The following is a 17,885-nucleotide window of genomic DNA, read 5'->3' as shown; positions in this document are numbered from 1 at the left end:
AATAAAAAGGATGAAATCAGCTTAAGTAAAACTAGCAACATCTCAGCCTTAATTATAAACAATAAGTAAGAATCTAGAGGCCAGGGGCACCTGGATGGCTCAGTGGGTTAAAGCCTTTGCCTACAGCTCAGGTGATGATCTCAAGGTCCTGGGATTGAGCAAGGAGGCTGCTTCCTCCTCTCTCTCTGCCTGCCTCTCTGCCTACTTGTCATCTCTGTCAAATAAATAAATAAAATCTTAAAAAAAAAAAAAAAAAAATCTAGAGGCCATTTTCAAAGAACGTGAAACAGTTCTTTTCTAATCTGAAGCACACAACGAAAAAATATGTCATCTTTTAAAAGTTGCTTAAGTGCAGAGGTAAGTGGTACATATGAAAAAAAGGAGGACGACAGATTTGGCTTTTTAATACTTATTAATTTGCTTATACACTCATCAGAAACCTCTATTACCAAATACCTACAAAAATTTCAGTTAGATGATTTTTAAAATAGAACGTCAAAATAAAAATTCTTAAGGAGTATCCTTAAGGTATTTTTTGTTCTTGTTTCACTTTGATTTAGCACTCTAATCACATCCTGACAAACATAAAGGGAACAGATGTCTTGGCATCCTCACAGGGATCCAAAACTCCCAGCACTGCCATCCCCCATCCCCAACGTCATACACACACTGATAAATGGATTTCAAAAAAACAACAAAGAGTTAGCAGTATCTTCAGATGAATGCTGTTAGCTTTGTGCACTCTAGCACCAGAAGCTGGTGGAAGACTACTGCTTGTCTGGGAAAGGCTTCAGGAAATATGCTGCAGATCCAGTCGGCACTAGGCCCAGGAGCCAAAAACATCTCTAGGGAGGCTGAACTCTGGACCTAAATAAGTGTCTGGGCCAAGCTATTACAAGATCTTTCCAACCTCTAATTACTTCAATAAGGGCCAAGCTTGGACAAAATATGAACAGCTTCAGTACTTTACAGACATTGGAAGCCAGAGATGTGCACAGTATAGTGGAGTGGATAGCACACGTTTGGGTTTGGGACCCAACTTTGTGACCTACTTGGTTATGATGCTATAATATGGTTTCATTTATCTCAACACCCCTAGGGATAAAGCACATAACTTACATTCTCTCTGAAGCTTTAAACACTAGGACTCAGGGCAGCTTGGTGGCTTAGTTGGTTAGCATCTGCCTTTGGCTCAGGTCATGATCCCAGGGTCCTGGGATTGAGCCCCATCGGACTCCCTGCTCAGAAGGAAGCCTGCTTCTCCCTCTCCTCCCCACTCATGTTCTCTATCACCATTTCTGTCTCTCTCTCAAATAAGTGAATAAAGTCTTTTAAAATAAATAAAATTTTTAAAAAAACACTATGATTCTCCAAAGACAATAATACACATAAGCTATAGCAAAACTTTCCTTGTACCAAACTAGATCCATTCATGATTTAAAAACACAAGCATTTCATGGTTAAAAAAAAAAAAAAAGTCACTCTCATTTCCCAGGCACTTTATCATTAATACTAAAATTACATATACCCACGAAATCGTATTTATCTGTAATAATATAAATGATGCTAACTTGGAACTAAGTGACTAGCACTTTGTGAAACTGCTTGTGAAGTGCTAAACTGTGAAACAGAAGGATCTCCTTTAAACCGCTGGAACTAAGTAAGTAACTAAGTAACTATCACCTTGGAACTAAGGAGCAAAATTCCTTGGGAAGTGCTAAACTGTGCAACAGAAGGGTCTCCTTTAACACATTCTTAGGTTTTTCCAAATTGCCGTTAAATGGCCTGAATCAAATAGACAGCTTAATACTATAAAATAAGCAAAGCAGGTATAATAAGAACACATCATTTACCTTTCCCCAATTACAACTGAAAAATGTTGTGAACCCCTAAACTGAGATTATCACCAAAAAGGGGGCAGTATTAAAATGTAAAAACCATCAAATTAAAAATAGGGTTTCTCCGGATGCCTGGGTGGTTCAGTCAGTTGAGCATCGGCCTTTGGCTCAGGTCATGATCAGAGGGTCCTGGGATCAAGCCTCATGTCAGGCCTCAGGCCCGCTCTCTGCTCAGTGGAGAGCCTGCTTCTCCCTCTCCTTCTGCCCCTGCTCGTCCTCTCTCTCTCTCTCTCTCTCTCTCACTCTCCCTCTCTCTCTCTCAAGTAAATAAATAAATAACATATATATTTTAAAAATAGGGTTTCTTGACAGATCTCAAGAATGGCTTTCTACCCGTAAGTTCTTTTTTGTTTCTGCTGGCAGTGCATGCCATGCTCTAAAAAAAGGTTGGTTCTTTAACATTTATTCCCAACCCTCCCCTACAACACATACACACACACACACACACACACACACACACACACATAGCCCAGCAATCTACATTACACTGACAGGGTCTTAGACATGGGCAGCCCAGGTGCCTTGCCACACCTGAGCCAGTTTCAAGTAACCAAGAAACCCTTCCATTTCCACCCAAAGAAGGAAGACTGGATACCCAGATAACTACAGCCCGAAGCATGCACTCCAGAGGCACTATTGAGTCCCAGAAAACACTGAAAACAACCAAATCTGCGCACTGAAAATCCAGTTAAACCAAGCCAGACAACCTATAATTCCTTTCACCTGCCCATGCTCTCCTCCTCTTTTGTCATTGCTCAGATTATTTCCTAACAACCCCCAGGACCCAGCCAACCCACTGCGCCTGTTGAAATCCAAGACCTTCAGAACTTGCAGGCTCCTCTTAACAATAAGATACAATTTTGCCTTCCTTAGATCCCTTAAAGAACTGTGTTGACCCCAATAACACTTTATGTTGTTTGAACTTTCACACTTGAACAATCATAATTAATGTGACACCTTACTGGGTTGTAAATTCTGTAAACCTTATCTATCCTTGTTGAGCTGAACCGATTACTTGATTAACAAATGCTGAGTGATGATAAGGGGACTGGTTTATGCTTAGCAAGTCAGACTATTAAGAAAATGGAGTCTTGTGTCCTATGCCAGCATCCATGAAAGGGTAAAGGGCAAGCTTGTCAGTTTCTAAGTAGGATAAATTTCAGACCCTTCATGGCTCTTGATAGTCCAAAGAGTAAATAACAGAGAAAACTGTTCCTTACCTATGTTTCGATCATTAAGTTTTGAATTTTAAAATATTACCAAAACCTAGGGTTTTTTTTAATCTTAAATATACAGAAATCAATATATATTCATATATATGAAAATACATGAGTGGTGGTGGTGGTACAAATATGTGATAATAAATCTGACAGCTTTATTGTTTGGAGTATTCTAAAACTGACCTGAGGAAGCAACTCAAGGAAATGTATAGTATTACTCTTCTAACTGAAAAGACTTCTCTCACTGAACAAATATTCAAATTTGTACCTTCCAATAAGAGAAAAGGTCTACTTACCTATCCAACAAATCAACCAAATTAACCCAACAATCAAATAAATGTCCCAATTTAATTTCCTTCACATCCTAAATATGCCTGAGTGAGAAACAATATAAATTATTCTTGATATGCTACCTTCTGGTATCTGACAATTAAGCTAATAAATACAAAATAATCAGCATTCATGTGTACAGAGAAAGGGATAAAAGCAGACATCGCTGATGAGGAGTATAAATTAAGACACAATTTCTAGAGGGCAATTTTGGAAAAATGAACCAAAAGCCCTATAAATGCAAAGTCTTCGACAATGCAATTTTATTTCTCATCACTTATGCTAAATAAAGACGTGTGCAAAGACTTAGCTTTAAGAATATTTACTGCAGTGTTGTTCATAATGACAAAAGCTAGAAATAAAATAAGTAACTAAGAATAGGAAGCTGGTTAATTAATCCACGGGATCTTATACTGAAATACTATAAAACTATTAAAAGTTATGTGGGTAGCATATTTACTGAAATGAAAAATTATAACACAGAAAGTGGGAAAAAATGTTATAAAACTGTGTGGACAGCATAATCCTACTTTTAAAAGCTATTTGCTTACATACACATTAAAAGAACCAGCTTTGCATGCATAAATACTAATTTTTATTTTCTTTTTGCTTATGTATATTTTTCCGTAATTAGTGTTTTACTTGTATGATTTCAAATATGTATATTTTTAAGAGTAAACATGTTAATTAATGACTGCTTAATTTGTGCAACTACTTATATAATCCACATTCTAACTCCATAAAGACTCCAAATAATATAAGAACATACAAATACCAGACTAGTTTAAGTCAGAAAACAGTCAGCAAAAGGATAAAGAGGCAGTTAATTCTATAGAGAAGTAAAAATATGATTGTTTGATGAGAGATAGTATATTCTTCATAACAAAAAACTCTGAGAATTTAGGAATAGAAACATGCTTTTAACCAAAAAGAGGAATTTGTTTTTAGGTTTCTATATGAACATCAAAATAAACTGTATCTTTTTTTTTTAAGATTTTATTTATTTATTTGACAGAGAGAGACAGAGATCACAAGTAGCAGAGAGGCAGAGAGAGAGAGGGGGAAGCAGGCTCCCCGCTAAGCAGAGAGCCCGATGCAGGGCTCAATCCCAGGACCCCGGGATCACAACCGGAGCCGAAGGCAGACGCCTAACCAACTGAGCCACCCAAGCACCCCAATAAACTATATCTTTAACAGAGATCTTACTAAAGAGATTTACTAACCCTCAAAAAAACTGACATTGAATTCAGCATCAAGAGATATTACTTATAAGAAAATTTTAAAGCTTAGAAGAATGGAATGTTAGGCCAGCAGCCAGTTTGTCTTTCTGTGATGTATGCACATAAAGCACCTGTAAAAGTACATGGCATAGGGGTGCCTGGGTGGCTCAGTCAGTTGAGTGTCCAAGTCTTTATTTCGGCTCAAGGTATGATCTCAGGGTTGTGAGATCGAGCCCCAGGTCAGGCTCCATGTTTGGCACAGAGTCTGCTTGAGATTCTCTCTCTCTGCCCCTCCATTCCACAGCCTCCCTACCTCCCCCTGCCCCGCTCTGCTTGCACTCTCTTAAATAAAAGCTTCTCAAAAAGAAGCACATGGCACACAAAAAGGGTACAATGTTGGTTTTCTTTCCCTCATACTTAAATTTAAACTGTGTCAACACCACACCAATTAGAGACAAAAAGGGCAATCCAATTTACGCAAGAAACATTTACTAAACACTTCCCATGTGCCAGACTCTGAGAAAACACATACTGAAATGATATCAAGAAGTTTTTTCAGGGCATCTGGGTGGCTCAGTCAGTTAAGCGGCTGTCTTCTGCTCAGATCATGATCCCAGGTGGAATCCAGCTCCCTGTGAATAGGGCTCCCTGTTCAGTGGGAGGCTTGCTTCTCCTTCTCCCATTCCCCCCTGTTTGTGTTCCCTCTCTCTCTGTCTCTCCCTTGTCAAATAAATAAATAAAATCTTTTTTTAAAAAAAGCTTTTTTCTTAAAAAAACTCCGCTTTTCACCAAAGTTACTACTACATCATGAAGTTCATTTCAAACACAGAACTCAAAACTCATTAAGCTCATTTGGAAATGAAAACCTGAAAAATGGTTGGGAAAATTTCAGCCAGCTTTAGTCAGCTCTATTATCATAAAATTAATCAATAACATTCTAATTAACATCTTAATATAAGCTTCCCCAGGAAATCCAACAGCCTGCGAAAGATAGTAAAAAAAAATTTTTTTTAATTGGTGCATACTTCATAAACTTTTAAATAACCTACAAAAAGTTCCTCTACAAGGTCACTAAATAAAGAGCATCCACTTGGTGTCTGTAAATCTCTCCATAGACTGATATCAATATGTAGGGAGGGGGACATTGATGTAAATGCAATCATGAACAAAGCTTACTTTTTTTAAGTAAATAAAATCACCACTAAGCCCCTTTACGTTGGCCCTTTCCAGAAATGAATGAGTTTTAATTCTCGTTTGAAGATTTTCCTAATTATCATTTACTTGAGCTTCAAAAAATTTGTACACATTTTTAAAAGAGCCTAAATTACTGATCTAACAACTGTACACCAATACCTTTAAGAAAAACAGGAAAACCAGACTGAAAAACTATAAAAAGAAAAACTGTGCTTCTAATTAAATCATTCAGAAAACATTGTTTAGTAAGGAAAGTAAAGTAATTACATTCAATTACAAAATAATTCCAAAAAGCTCAAAGCCAACTAATCTTTTAAACGCAGAAGCAATGGCTGACAGGACACAAATGGCAGAAATCTCCTAATGGGACAGGATGCTGCTGTCCTTAAGAACTCTGAAGTTCTTGATTTACCAGAGTAAACAGGAACAGAACGCTAATTTTGCCCCAGATTTCTTTGTAAAAGGATATCAAAAAACTTTAGTTCAATTTCATTCTAGTCCACTTAGTAATAGATGGGTATGAGTGGTTTAAAATAATACTATGAACAAGGGCAAGATTGCTTCATTTCCAATCTCCTTCCATTTAAAGGAAACAAATTGTTCCCATTTACAGGAACTCCATCCCTCTCTCAGCTCTGATGAGTATACTATTTCATGTATTTCATTTTTTTTAATGTTATATTTAAGCTCTATCTATGATTAAGGACTTCCTTCAAAATATTGCTATTATATAGAGAAAACCAACTTCCCAAATGCCTAAACTCTTTTCTCATTTCTAAAATCTACCAGTCAACACCTTATACGCATCTCCTAAGGGCTCTTGCTTCTTTCTTATCTGACATTCCATTGCCACATGTACTCTCCCAATAACGCATCCTCCATAAGTATTCTCAGTTACTTTTAACCAGAGCTGAAATGATTCCCAATTGTCACACACTGAAAAATCAAGAACTTTACATTCTTTTAATAAAAGGCTCCTTCACAACTCATCATCCTCACCTGAGCTGTGCCATACCAGATCCTTTGTATGTGTTCTCACCAGGAAAACATGTTTAATTTCCTTTCATCAGTTTATTTATTAAATTTCTAAGGGCTGCTTCTATTTTCCTCTCCTGAGATAATCATCTTCCTTTATAGAACTCAGTTACTGGAAGATTACATCTTTTCAACAAACTAACTAATAAATAAACAAATCTGATGAGAAATAATTTCTTCCTAATCTTCCCTGGTTTAAACATCCCAACGAGGATTCAATATTATAAAACAAATTAAAACTTAAGTTAGGTTTCAAAGAGATATCCACATCCCCGTCTGCCTATGGCAGCACTGACTTAAATACTTCTAAGAAGCCTGGGGTAATTTCTGAACTTCTTTAATTTTATTGAGAATTATGCAGAGAAAACAGGCCATCCTAAAACACATCATATTCTTCACCTCACTGTTCAGCTCTCCTAAGTCTGTTCTCTCAACATAAAGAGCCGACCATACCTAATTCTGTTAAATCTTTTCCTCAAAAGAAATTCCTCCACGAAGTCATTGTCAACATTTGCTACTCTTCTCACCTCTTCAAAACTCCACCAACGAATGTTTTAGCACACCTTGAATATAAACCAGAAGTGTCCAAGTGCATTCGATGAAAAATAACATACGTTCTGGCTGTTCTGGGGCGGGGGGTGTTCTAGGACTCAGCTCTAGTATACTAATAAATCACTTGTTTCCTTAATTTAATTATATATAGCTCACTACTATCACACATAGATGGATAATTTTATAAAGAATTACCAGATGGTTCTTGGAGTCATTTTAACAAGCATTAACTCAAAATAAAATCAATAAAGATAAACCCTTTGTTATCTGACCATTTAAATATACATACAGCTACTTCAGTAGTCAGCTTTAAGAAAAACAGTGAAAGAAATTAAAAAAAAAAAAACCGTGGTAAACACTTTAAGCAGGAATTTTTGTTCATAAACATTTGTAATTACAACTTCCAACTCTGTATTACATAAATGTACAGAGGACTTTCTCAAGAAACAGGAGCACGAATATGTCTTTGACTTTTAAAAACACATAAAAGTTTAATGGTAATAAAGTACACTACCCACACACACAAACACACACCAGATTTAACCAAAGAAGATTGAAAGACAAAAGTCATTTGTTTAAAATGTTTGTTTCAATTATTAAAAGTCATTTTCTGCTTAACAGAGAAATCATTAACTTGTAATAAACTGCTTTACTTTTTTTTATTTCTATTTTTTTTAAAAAATAGAGAGAGAGAGAGAGCGAGTGAGGGAACACAAGCAGGGGGAGTGGGAGAGGGAGAAACAGGTTTCCCACTAAGCAGCGAGCCTGATGCGGAGCTTGATCCCAGGACCCCAGGATCATGACCTGAGCAGAAGGCAGCTGCCTAACTGACTGAGCCACTCAGGCGACCCTTGCTTTACCATTTAACAAAACCATCTCTTCATGACAGCAATACTAACTAAATAAAAAAATGAAATTGATTGCTTATATATTTAATTTAAAATATATACTATCAACCTAATTTCTTAGGTTGATATAAATAAGATATGTATATATATAAAAGAAGAATAACATTTCAAAATCATTGAAATTTAACAAATGATGGCTATACTTAAAACTGGATATTCAAAAATGGAATTATAAAACTATATCCCACTTTAAGTTAATAATCATTAAATTTGTGAAAGAGTCCTCGTGATATATGAAATGATTTTTAAAAGACATTTTTTAGCTATATTAACAACCATCCACTGCCATTATTAACTTAATCCTTCATCTATCATATATAATCACATCCTCCTGAATATTTACTGTAACTCAAGTAAGAACTTAGATTCTCTAGATCCCAATGAACATAAAACCTACACTTTTGACAAACTCACTAAAGAATGAAGAGTAGCTTAATTTTATACTAATTCTTGGACATAATTACAGTAGAAAATAGGTATCTACTTTCCAGAACTATTATTTTCTGAGTTGATGTTACAAAAGATTCAAGAATGCGTCCAGTGAGAGACACAAAACATTCTTGAACTAGAATTAAAGAGACCAAGGTTAACAATGACCACCACATTGTCAAATCAAGTGATCAATTCTGTAATAATCACCATATGCAGACTCTCAAAAGCAAGTGACATAGGTTTACAGTCAATTCTTCTTGAAATACTTCCTTCTGTAGGCTGTTCCACCATTTCCTAGTCTTCCCCTCCCCCACTAGCTGCTTTCTTTCTCTGACCCTCTCCTAGTCTCTCCTCCTTACCTAATCCCTGAATGTCACAAGGCCCAAGTGCCCCATGGCTCCTTTATTTACACTCCTTTCCCCAGTCTTCTTATCAAGGTTTTAAGTACAATTAGATTCTGATGACTCTATCACTTCAGTTCTCATCTCCCTAAGTTCTTTTATCCAACTGCCTCCACAAGTCCCCATGAACATTCATAGTTATCAAACAGAATTCACAACCCTCCAATACAAATCTGTCTTCTTTGTAAACACAAATGACACCACTCACTGTTCTCCCAGTTGTTCATCATTCTCTTTTCCTCACACCCTACATCAATCCAACAATAGGACCAATTCTAGAACAGAGCCCAACTCAGTTCACTTTTCACCTGTGGTTATATTTCCTACAGACCTCTGTTTCTTTAAGAATGAAAAGAAATTGGTTACAGATCCTGACAGAAACAGCATTTATACACATGGAAAGACTGATGGGAAGTGTATACAGGAAACCAGGTAAGATGATTGCTTAGCAGTACCTTAGATGCAATCACAGTAGAGAATTAAGAGCCCAAAAGAAAAGGATAAAAGAAGCTATGACAGAGTAAAGAGTCCATTTAGAAGCAACTGCACTCCATCAATCTGTACCATCTCATCACTTGTGTGACTGAATCTTCCATTATGAGAAAAAGAACAATATGGGAGGAAAAAAAGACTTTTGGCAAAGACACTTCTTTTTATTTCAGTAGCATCCTCAAATAATACATACTATGAAAAATGGAATATGAATTTAAAACTAAAAGAGAGGCAATATGATCAGAATTAAATTACTACATACGGTACAGAGATCCTTATATTGCAGCTTTTGGAATTTTGTATCTGTGTTTCCTGAACATAGCTCCACATAACCAAGAACAACTTGAAACACAGTATTATGAATGGCTTGAGTGAAGTGCATGTGAAGTTGATCCATTGCTGTCTGTGGAAAGAAAAATATATATATAATTTCATATTATTAAAATAAATGTATTTCAAAGGATTTGAAAAACATAGGAAAAAAATCTTTATAGATTATAGATGCTATAGATATAACACAAAGATCACTATTATTCATCATGAACACTGTTCTGTTGCTTTGTATTTATGATTGGTATCCATCCTGCTCTTTTTTAGACATGTCATATATAATCACACCTTTGGATCCCCTCTGCCAGCATTCCCTTACATTGTTCAGGATGCTTCTCAATAGTTACCTTCTCAGAGAAACCTTTCCTGACTATCCTGCACAAATTGGGACCTTCCATGTCTCTATCCATTTACCCTGATATGTTATTTTTTTATGGGACTTGTTACAACCCAACACCCTGTCCACTTATTTCTTTAATGTTTGCTTCCCTTACTAGAAGATAAAATAGATGAGGGCCCATATCAAGGTGCCTGGAGCAATGCACACGTTAGGGGCTACTAAATATTTAAGGAGTAAAATAATTAGTCTAATAAGGGTAATTAGAAGTTATAATTGTATCTTCAAAGGTCTTTAAACATGTCCAAAATTACCAAGTGTCTATCATCTTGTAATTTCTCCTTGGTAGCTTAAGACATACAAATTAATTAAGTACAGTAAACAATCAAATTTCTTTATTCAGACTTTAAAATGTAAACAGAGTTTCAATGGTTTGGTAAATTCTTAGATCTCCATCTAAGACAGGAGACCATTAAAGGGAAGAAAACATTTACATCTATCACTTTTAGCTGTTTTATAGATAAATGCACATGCAGAAGGTACAATTAACTTTTCAAACAATGACCCTTGTTGCAAATTTTTCAAGGAATTCCTTGAGCATTAAAAGAATGTAAAACCAAGGAAGTAGTGACATCATTCAGAGAGCAAGAGAATCCTTTGAAAAATCTGATAAATGAAATGGAGTTGTTTTCAGATAAACATACTTCACAAAAGTTTACATACCACTTTGAGGGAAACAGGCTGGCCCATCTCAGAACCATGAAGCTCCACATTAAGAAATTCTCAGGATCAGGAGCTAAAGTAAAAGACTACACATCCCTTCCAACTGAATTATCTTATCATAACACTTTTAAAGAAAAACTACATAAAAGTGTGCAAACACTAAGCCTGACAAACACTTTCATAGCTCAAAACAAATTTCTGTCATGTTTTAATCACACTCCATACACAGAACCTATATTCATATGGCATAAAAATTTACTTTGTTAAATGAAACTTTTTAAGGACACTATATAAGTAATATTCAGACTTGAGCACTCCTAAAGATCAACAGATTCTTGATTAAGAAAAAAGCAAACATTCTTTCAAAACTAACCTGTGTTTTTCCAAGAAGTCGATAAGCCTGCTGAACCTTGGTGTAATGGTTAATGTCAAAATTCTTGCAGATTTTGGAAAGAGCAACATCCAACTGTTCCTATGGAATTAAAACAAGAGGCAAAAGGCAGTTAAGGAATTCTGTTTTCAAGGCAATGATTAGAAAGTATTAAGACTAATTTTTCATTATTAATTAATATCTAAAGACACTATGACACTAAATTTAATAGTCAAAAACAAATTTAAATTAAAAATACAAATAGATTGTAATTCTCATGTATTACCAACTGTAACCAAGTTTACTAAGATGCCATTAATATATGAGTAATCTAAAAACCCATGCCTAGTGCTTCAAGGGACACAAAACAAGTATAATAGTTACTAAAATAATTTTATTTATTTTTACTTTTTTCCTCAAGGATCTGCTAAAATCTTACAATTACACAAACTGAATTTGTAGAACTATTTAAAAATAATAAGTCCTTCTATAATCACTGAAAAACTAATTCTCAACAAAACTACATTGACCTTAAAAGAACATACCTCAAGTTATGTACTTTTATATATAATTGCACCAACTTTGTCTAAGGATTTCTATTTCAGTGATTTTGTTTCAAAATAATGATTGTCTACCTAAGTACCAAATAATATTGTACATTGAGAGTAAAGAAATATTGAGCTTTCAAAAGTTAAGTCCTCAATATTCAAGAGATTATTTACTTACAGGATGTTCAAAGCATTATCTTTATGTTTATCAAATAAATTACCATTCTTACAATTACAATTTCATTTATGATGAAAACCTACTGTCACAAAAGTTGTTTGAAAGTCCAGCCTCAATTTTTATAATTACTCTCATCAGGAAAACGAAAAAATAAAATACCAGAAATTAACAAGTAATTCTTATTACATTTATTAAAATGAATACCCTGCTTTGCAAAGATTGCCAAGGAAAGAGATGAACTCTAAATAAATGTAAGAGGAAAGGCAAGACTTCCTGCTCATTATGACGTATCTTTTCCTTTCCATTTCTATATTTTTGATGAACTGTATAAAATATTGTAAGGGTTTGGAATTTAGGAGGGTTCATCAGCCAATAATTATTCTTATATAAATTAACTCACTGAAATAAAAAAGTTAATAATAAGGTAATTAATAAATGGTAAATACTTTGGTTATAATTTACATGAAAACATATCTATGACTAACAGTTTTGGGATCTTTCTGGATATGGTATCTTCAGATACAAAATATTTTCAGATCCCATAAAGATAACAATAAAACCAATAATAAATAGTAAATATAATAAGTAATGAAACTCAATAATAAAGCCAAAAGTATTATTGAGTTTACAAGTAGATTAACATTAACTCAACCATGCACAGATATCGCAAATAAAAAAACAAAGTGTTGTGATCTAGAGCGCCAGTAATCCACACAAAAATCAAAACACAAGATGTAGATGAACTATTCTCTTTCCTCTGAAAAGAGAAAACCACTTAACTTACGATGTAATCCTTCTTACCTCAATTTGTTCTAAAGTATCTTGAAGCTTTGAATTCAATTCACTGTTAAATAAAACAGTTAGATGTGACCATCTTTAAAAGAGATAAACTAAGTGCTCAATAAATAAATACTAGCTAAATAAATAATTCATAAATTCACAGATGAATAGTATGAGCAGTAAGATATGCTGATTCTACAGACAGTGCAATAAAGCCAGAAAAATAAAAAGTAGAGAAAAATAAGAGTCTTAACTAGCAACAACAGAACTGTACAGGTAGAACCTCCTAAAGAGTTGATAGATAAAAACTAAGAGTTCAAGAATTCAAAATTAATAACAAGTTTTAAAGGTTAAAAAGTATAGTATAGATAAAAAGTAAAATTTTAAAAGTGAAATCAATTTCTATGTACTAGGAACAAACAATTAGACAATGAAAATTTTTAAAATATCATTTCAAAAAACCAAATACCTAGGAAAAAATCTAATAAAAAATAGGCAAATATAAAACTGAGCTAAAATACAGAAGACTGAAATACATAAAGATATATACTGTGGAAACAAACTATAACCTACAATATCATTAAGATATCAGTTCTCCCAAAAATGATTTTCTAGAATAAATGAAATTTTAATTAAAATTCCAGCAGGTTTTTCTTTCTTTTTCTTTCTTTGGGTGTATGAAAACTGTAAAGCTGCTTCTAAAATTTATGTGGAAACTCAAATGATTAAGAATAGGCAGGAATATCTTGAAGAACAGTGTTGGAGGAGATACACTAAAATAGGTAAAGGTTATAAAGTCACAGCAATAAGACAGCATGGTTCAATCAGAAGAATTCATAAATTGATCAAGAGAACAAGAATAAAAATAAAGGGCAAAGGCTTGAACAGATACTTGACAAAGGAGATAGCTGACTGGCCAATTAACATACAATAGGCACCCCAAGTAGGCATTTAGAAAACGCAACTGAAACTACAGTAAGACAACATAACAAACAACCAGAATGGCTAAAAATATTTTTTACAAATTAAAAAAAATGACATCAACAAATGTTGGCAAGGATGCAGAACAAATGGAACACTGAATTCAATATTGGAGGAAGGGGAAACTGATACAATCTCTTTGAAAGGCTGTAACATCTACTGAAACTCAACATCCATTTACTCTGTATTCCAGGAGTCCTAGACACATATCTTACAGAAATACATACACAAACTTTGCAGCGCTACTTGTAACAGGCAAAACTTAAAGCAACACAACTGTCTATGAATAATTAAATGGATAAAGTATGATATATTTAGATGATGAAATACTACAGCAATGAAAATGTATCACTGGAGATTACTCTAGTAAAAACTGAGAGTGAACACAACTATGGACTTTGACAATCAATAATATAGGTTTGATATCTTATCAGAAAAATTAAGGTCTCTAACCAGGATTTATGCCTGAAAAATAGCCACAGCCACAGACATAGGTTAAGGGAATACTTGTAGGCAAGCCTGAGCTTCTCCTTTAAAAAAAAAAAAAAAAAAAAAAAGATTCTGGGTCAATTTCTGTTCAAAGAATAATGAATGAATGAATGAATGAAAATGAGACTTAAAGGCCCCAAAATAATACACCAAAAGTGAATGTCATGATAAGTACCTTGGCACTTAGAATTTAAAAAGTTCCTCAGCTCCCCCCAAATCAGTATCTTCTCCTGCAGTTGTTCTTTCTCCCACATTCTCTCTCTTTTGATTCCTGTCATCCCCACCCATTCAATCTAAGCTGGAAATCTCTAGGTCATCTTTAATTCTTCCCTCTCTTCATGTGTTATCTGATAAGTGAATCCTATTTCTACCATTTCAGTATTTCTCATATTTGCCTATGCTTCTCCTTTCTCAATTGTGTAAACTAACTCTAGCATTATCACCTTTTGCGGGAATTATCTTAATGGTTTCCTAATAAATCTCTGCACATAATACCCACACCCACCCTTCAATCCATCATCCATTTATTTGACAAACACCATCAACCTACTATATACCAAACATTGTACAACATCCTCCAAAAAGCTCTCAGGGATAGGTCTGAGCAGGGGTCTCAATATTCCATTTGACCTGGCAGACACAGTTTTTCCTCTAGCTTATACATGAAAGGCTTCAGGCAAGGCCTGATCAGTCCTGTGGGGGCCTGACCATTTTCTGCTATCTCACATCTGCCAGCTTTGTGTAAGTTACCTGCATGGTCCCTACAGAAATCTGAGTTTGCAGCTCCTTAATTAAAGCAGAAATAAATTCACATTAATCCACTACTTTACAGCATTTGGTGCCTCCCCCAATAAACCAAAGATTAAGCCCCAAATTAGTATGGCATGTAAGATTCTTAACAGTGACATGAAAAATGAACTTGCCCTTCACTTTTCAGTGCCTACATTTTAGTCATGTGGACTATGGGCAATTCCCCTAAGAATTCCAGACCTTAACACCCCTGTTCTTATACATAACGTTAATAAGAACTAGAACATACTTTCTCTTCTTCCCACTCACAAATGCCTATCTGTCTTTTCAGGTCCATCCCAATGTCATCTTTTCTGGGAAGACTTCCCCTGTTGACTGTTCATTCAGTTTCTCGATGCTCTATTTCCAGCTTCCTACTTGATAGAAGGGAGACCTGTGACTGTCTCCCAAGCAGAGATTGTGGCTTATTCTCCAGGATTCCCCAGGACTAACTAAACTGCCTGATTCACTGCTCAATCAAATTTATGATTCAAACAAAAAGGGTAAAATTTCCCCCATCACATTCCTTTAGCCCCTGTTTTCTACCTCAACAAATAAAACGACAGAGACAGAAAAAGAGAGCATGTTCTAGAAAAGAAAGAACGGCACTGAACTCTCGGTCTACAGGAAAAGAGAAATAAGCAGAAATAAGCAGTTCCACTCCTCTATCACAGAGGGCTCAGAAGTTCACCTAAGGCTGAAGACACAGATACAGAGGCAAGAATACCTGGAACAGTAACTAGGTTAGAACTGGTAACTATATTCTTAAGGTAGTATCTTGAGTTTGGTGGAAAAAGAAATATATCTAGGCTCATTCACAGTTGAGAGTAATGATTTCCTCAACTCCTCAACTGGAAAAAATGGGCTTAAGTATTAATAAAATTATCATAAGTCTGGATGGTTTCACTGCTTCTATTATTTATGGTTAAAATGACTCTATATCCTCCTATGCATTAAGAGTTAAAGAAAACATAGTAACATAAATAGTATATACAGTATTTTTTTTAAGATTTTATTTATCTGACAGAGAGAGCACAAGCAGCGGGATCAGTAGAAGGAAAGGGAGAAGAAAGCTCCCAGCCAAGCAGGGAGTCCAATGTGGGCTCACCCCAGGACCCTGGGGTCATGACCTAAGCCGAGGGCAGATGCTTAACCATCTGAGGCACCCAGGGGCCCCAACAGTATGTATATTTTAAATATAAAATCTGTAAATCAAACATTTTGACTTTAAAATGCTTTCAAGGGGTGCCTGGGTGGCTTAGTCAGTTAAGCACCAACTCTTGATTTTGGCTCAGGTCATGACCTCAGGGTTTTAAGGTCAAGTCCTGTGTCAGATCCCATGCTGAGCATGGAGCTTACTGAAGATTCTCTTTAAAAAAAAAATGCTTTCAAAATCTACAACTGCATTTTGACAATTTACTACTAATTGAAAATACATATTTTAAAATTATGTGATTAAGGAGTGTATATATTAAGTGTACAACCTTCAAGGAAAGCTTTAGCCATCATTTAGAAACATGAATTCAAGTCATTTTAGTCAATTAATCGAAGTATGCTAAAAGGATATACTCATAAACATTTGGATAAATAAAAGCTACATTATGGTAAAAAAAAAAAATTACCAGTTCTAAGATGGAAGGCTAAAAGCTAATAAAGGTTATCTGCAAGCTGAATAGAATGAAGCAAACAATTTGGGGGGGCATTTTTACCATCACTACAGAAGATATTAAATATAAGATATCCAAAAATAACTAATATTATTCTTTTAAATAGCTGATCTAGGACATATGCACTCATAAAATGAGTCCTGGAAAGGCTGCATATAAATCAGAATTTTGTACCAATTTGGCCATACAGAAAAGCAACACGGTACAGAAGTAATTACCATCTTAATGATCTTTACCTGGTCTGTTATTAATGAGTCATATGATGTAAGTTTCTTAATATTCCTGGGCACTAGTTTCCTATACAAAAGTGTCCTAGATCCAAAAGGTTGCTTCCCACTCTAAAGTTTCAAGATCCCATTACATGCTAAACATCAGTTACCCAATTACTACATCTTTGTATATGATTTAGTAGAGTGCCAAAACTTACAAAATTAGCTTAAGTAAAATTTATACTTGCAAGTTTATATGGTATGTCCTTTGCCCCTGGATATTCCGGGTATTTAGATCAGAGATCTGTTCCAGTGGCAGAGAGTTTAACATTCTTCAGAGAAAACCTGACTTTCAAACACTGTGAAGCTAAACCCCAATGGTGAGATACTATGAAATGTCCACATGGTCCTTCAAACTATGTTCAGACTGGAAAAGAACTCCTGAAATCACTCTGAATCTACCCAGATCTCTGTCCTCACTCTGTTCAAAAATCAGAGTCCACTACTAAGAACACTACAGATGTTCAAAACATCTCCAAACTTTATGAATTCAATTCTAGAGCAGAGATCAGGCCCAGGAACCAAATCTAGACAATAGCCTATGTTTCTAAATAAAATTTCAATGGAACACAGCCACATGAATTACTTATATATTGTCTACAGCTGCTTTCAGACCACAAGGGCAGAGCTGAACAGTTGCAAGTGACACCTGATGGCCCACAAAGCTTAAAATATTTATTATCTGGCTCTTTAAAAACAAAGTCTGCCTACCCTGTGCTAAAGCTGAGCAGACCTTTCAGTT

At 35.0% G+C, this 17,885-nt stretch overlaps 1 protein-coding gene across 3 annotated transcripts in view; it reads right to left on the bottom strand.

Annotated features, from left to right (window-relative positions):
• The window catches only part of VPS50 (VPS50 subunit of EARP/GARPII complex), a 125,818-nt gene that overhangs the window by 75,362 nt on the left and 32,571 nt on the right, over positions 1–17,885 (bottom strand). For all 3 annotated transcript variants that reach the window (XM_045062698.1, XM_004776425.3, XM_013047843.2), the window contains 3 exons: positions 12,970–13,012; positions 11,446–11,544; positions 9,945–10,085 (listed from right to left, as the gene is read on the bottom strand). In XM_045062698.1, coding sequence (XP_044918633.1) covers positions 9,945–10,085; positions 11,446–11,544; positions 12,970–13,012 — 283 coding nt within the window. The remainder of the gene's footprint in view (positions 1–9,944; positions 10,086–11,445; positions 11,545–12,969; positions 13,013–17,885) is intronic.

Source organism: Mustela putorius, unplaced genomic scaffold (genome assembly GCF_011764305.1).
Source record: "Mustela putorius furo isolate JIRA1106 unplaced genomic scaffold, ASM1176430v1.1 tig00003845_pilon_pilon_pilon, whole genome shotgun sequence".
In the NCBI taxonomy this organism is placed as follows: domain Eukaryota; kingdom Metazoa; phylum Chordata; class Mammalia; order Carnivora; family Mustelidae; genus Mustela; species Mustela putorius.
Note: the sequence above shows the minus strand (reverse complement) of the source record. Positions and strands in the feature narration are given on the sequence as shown.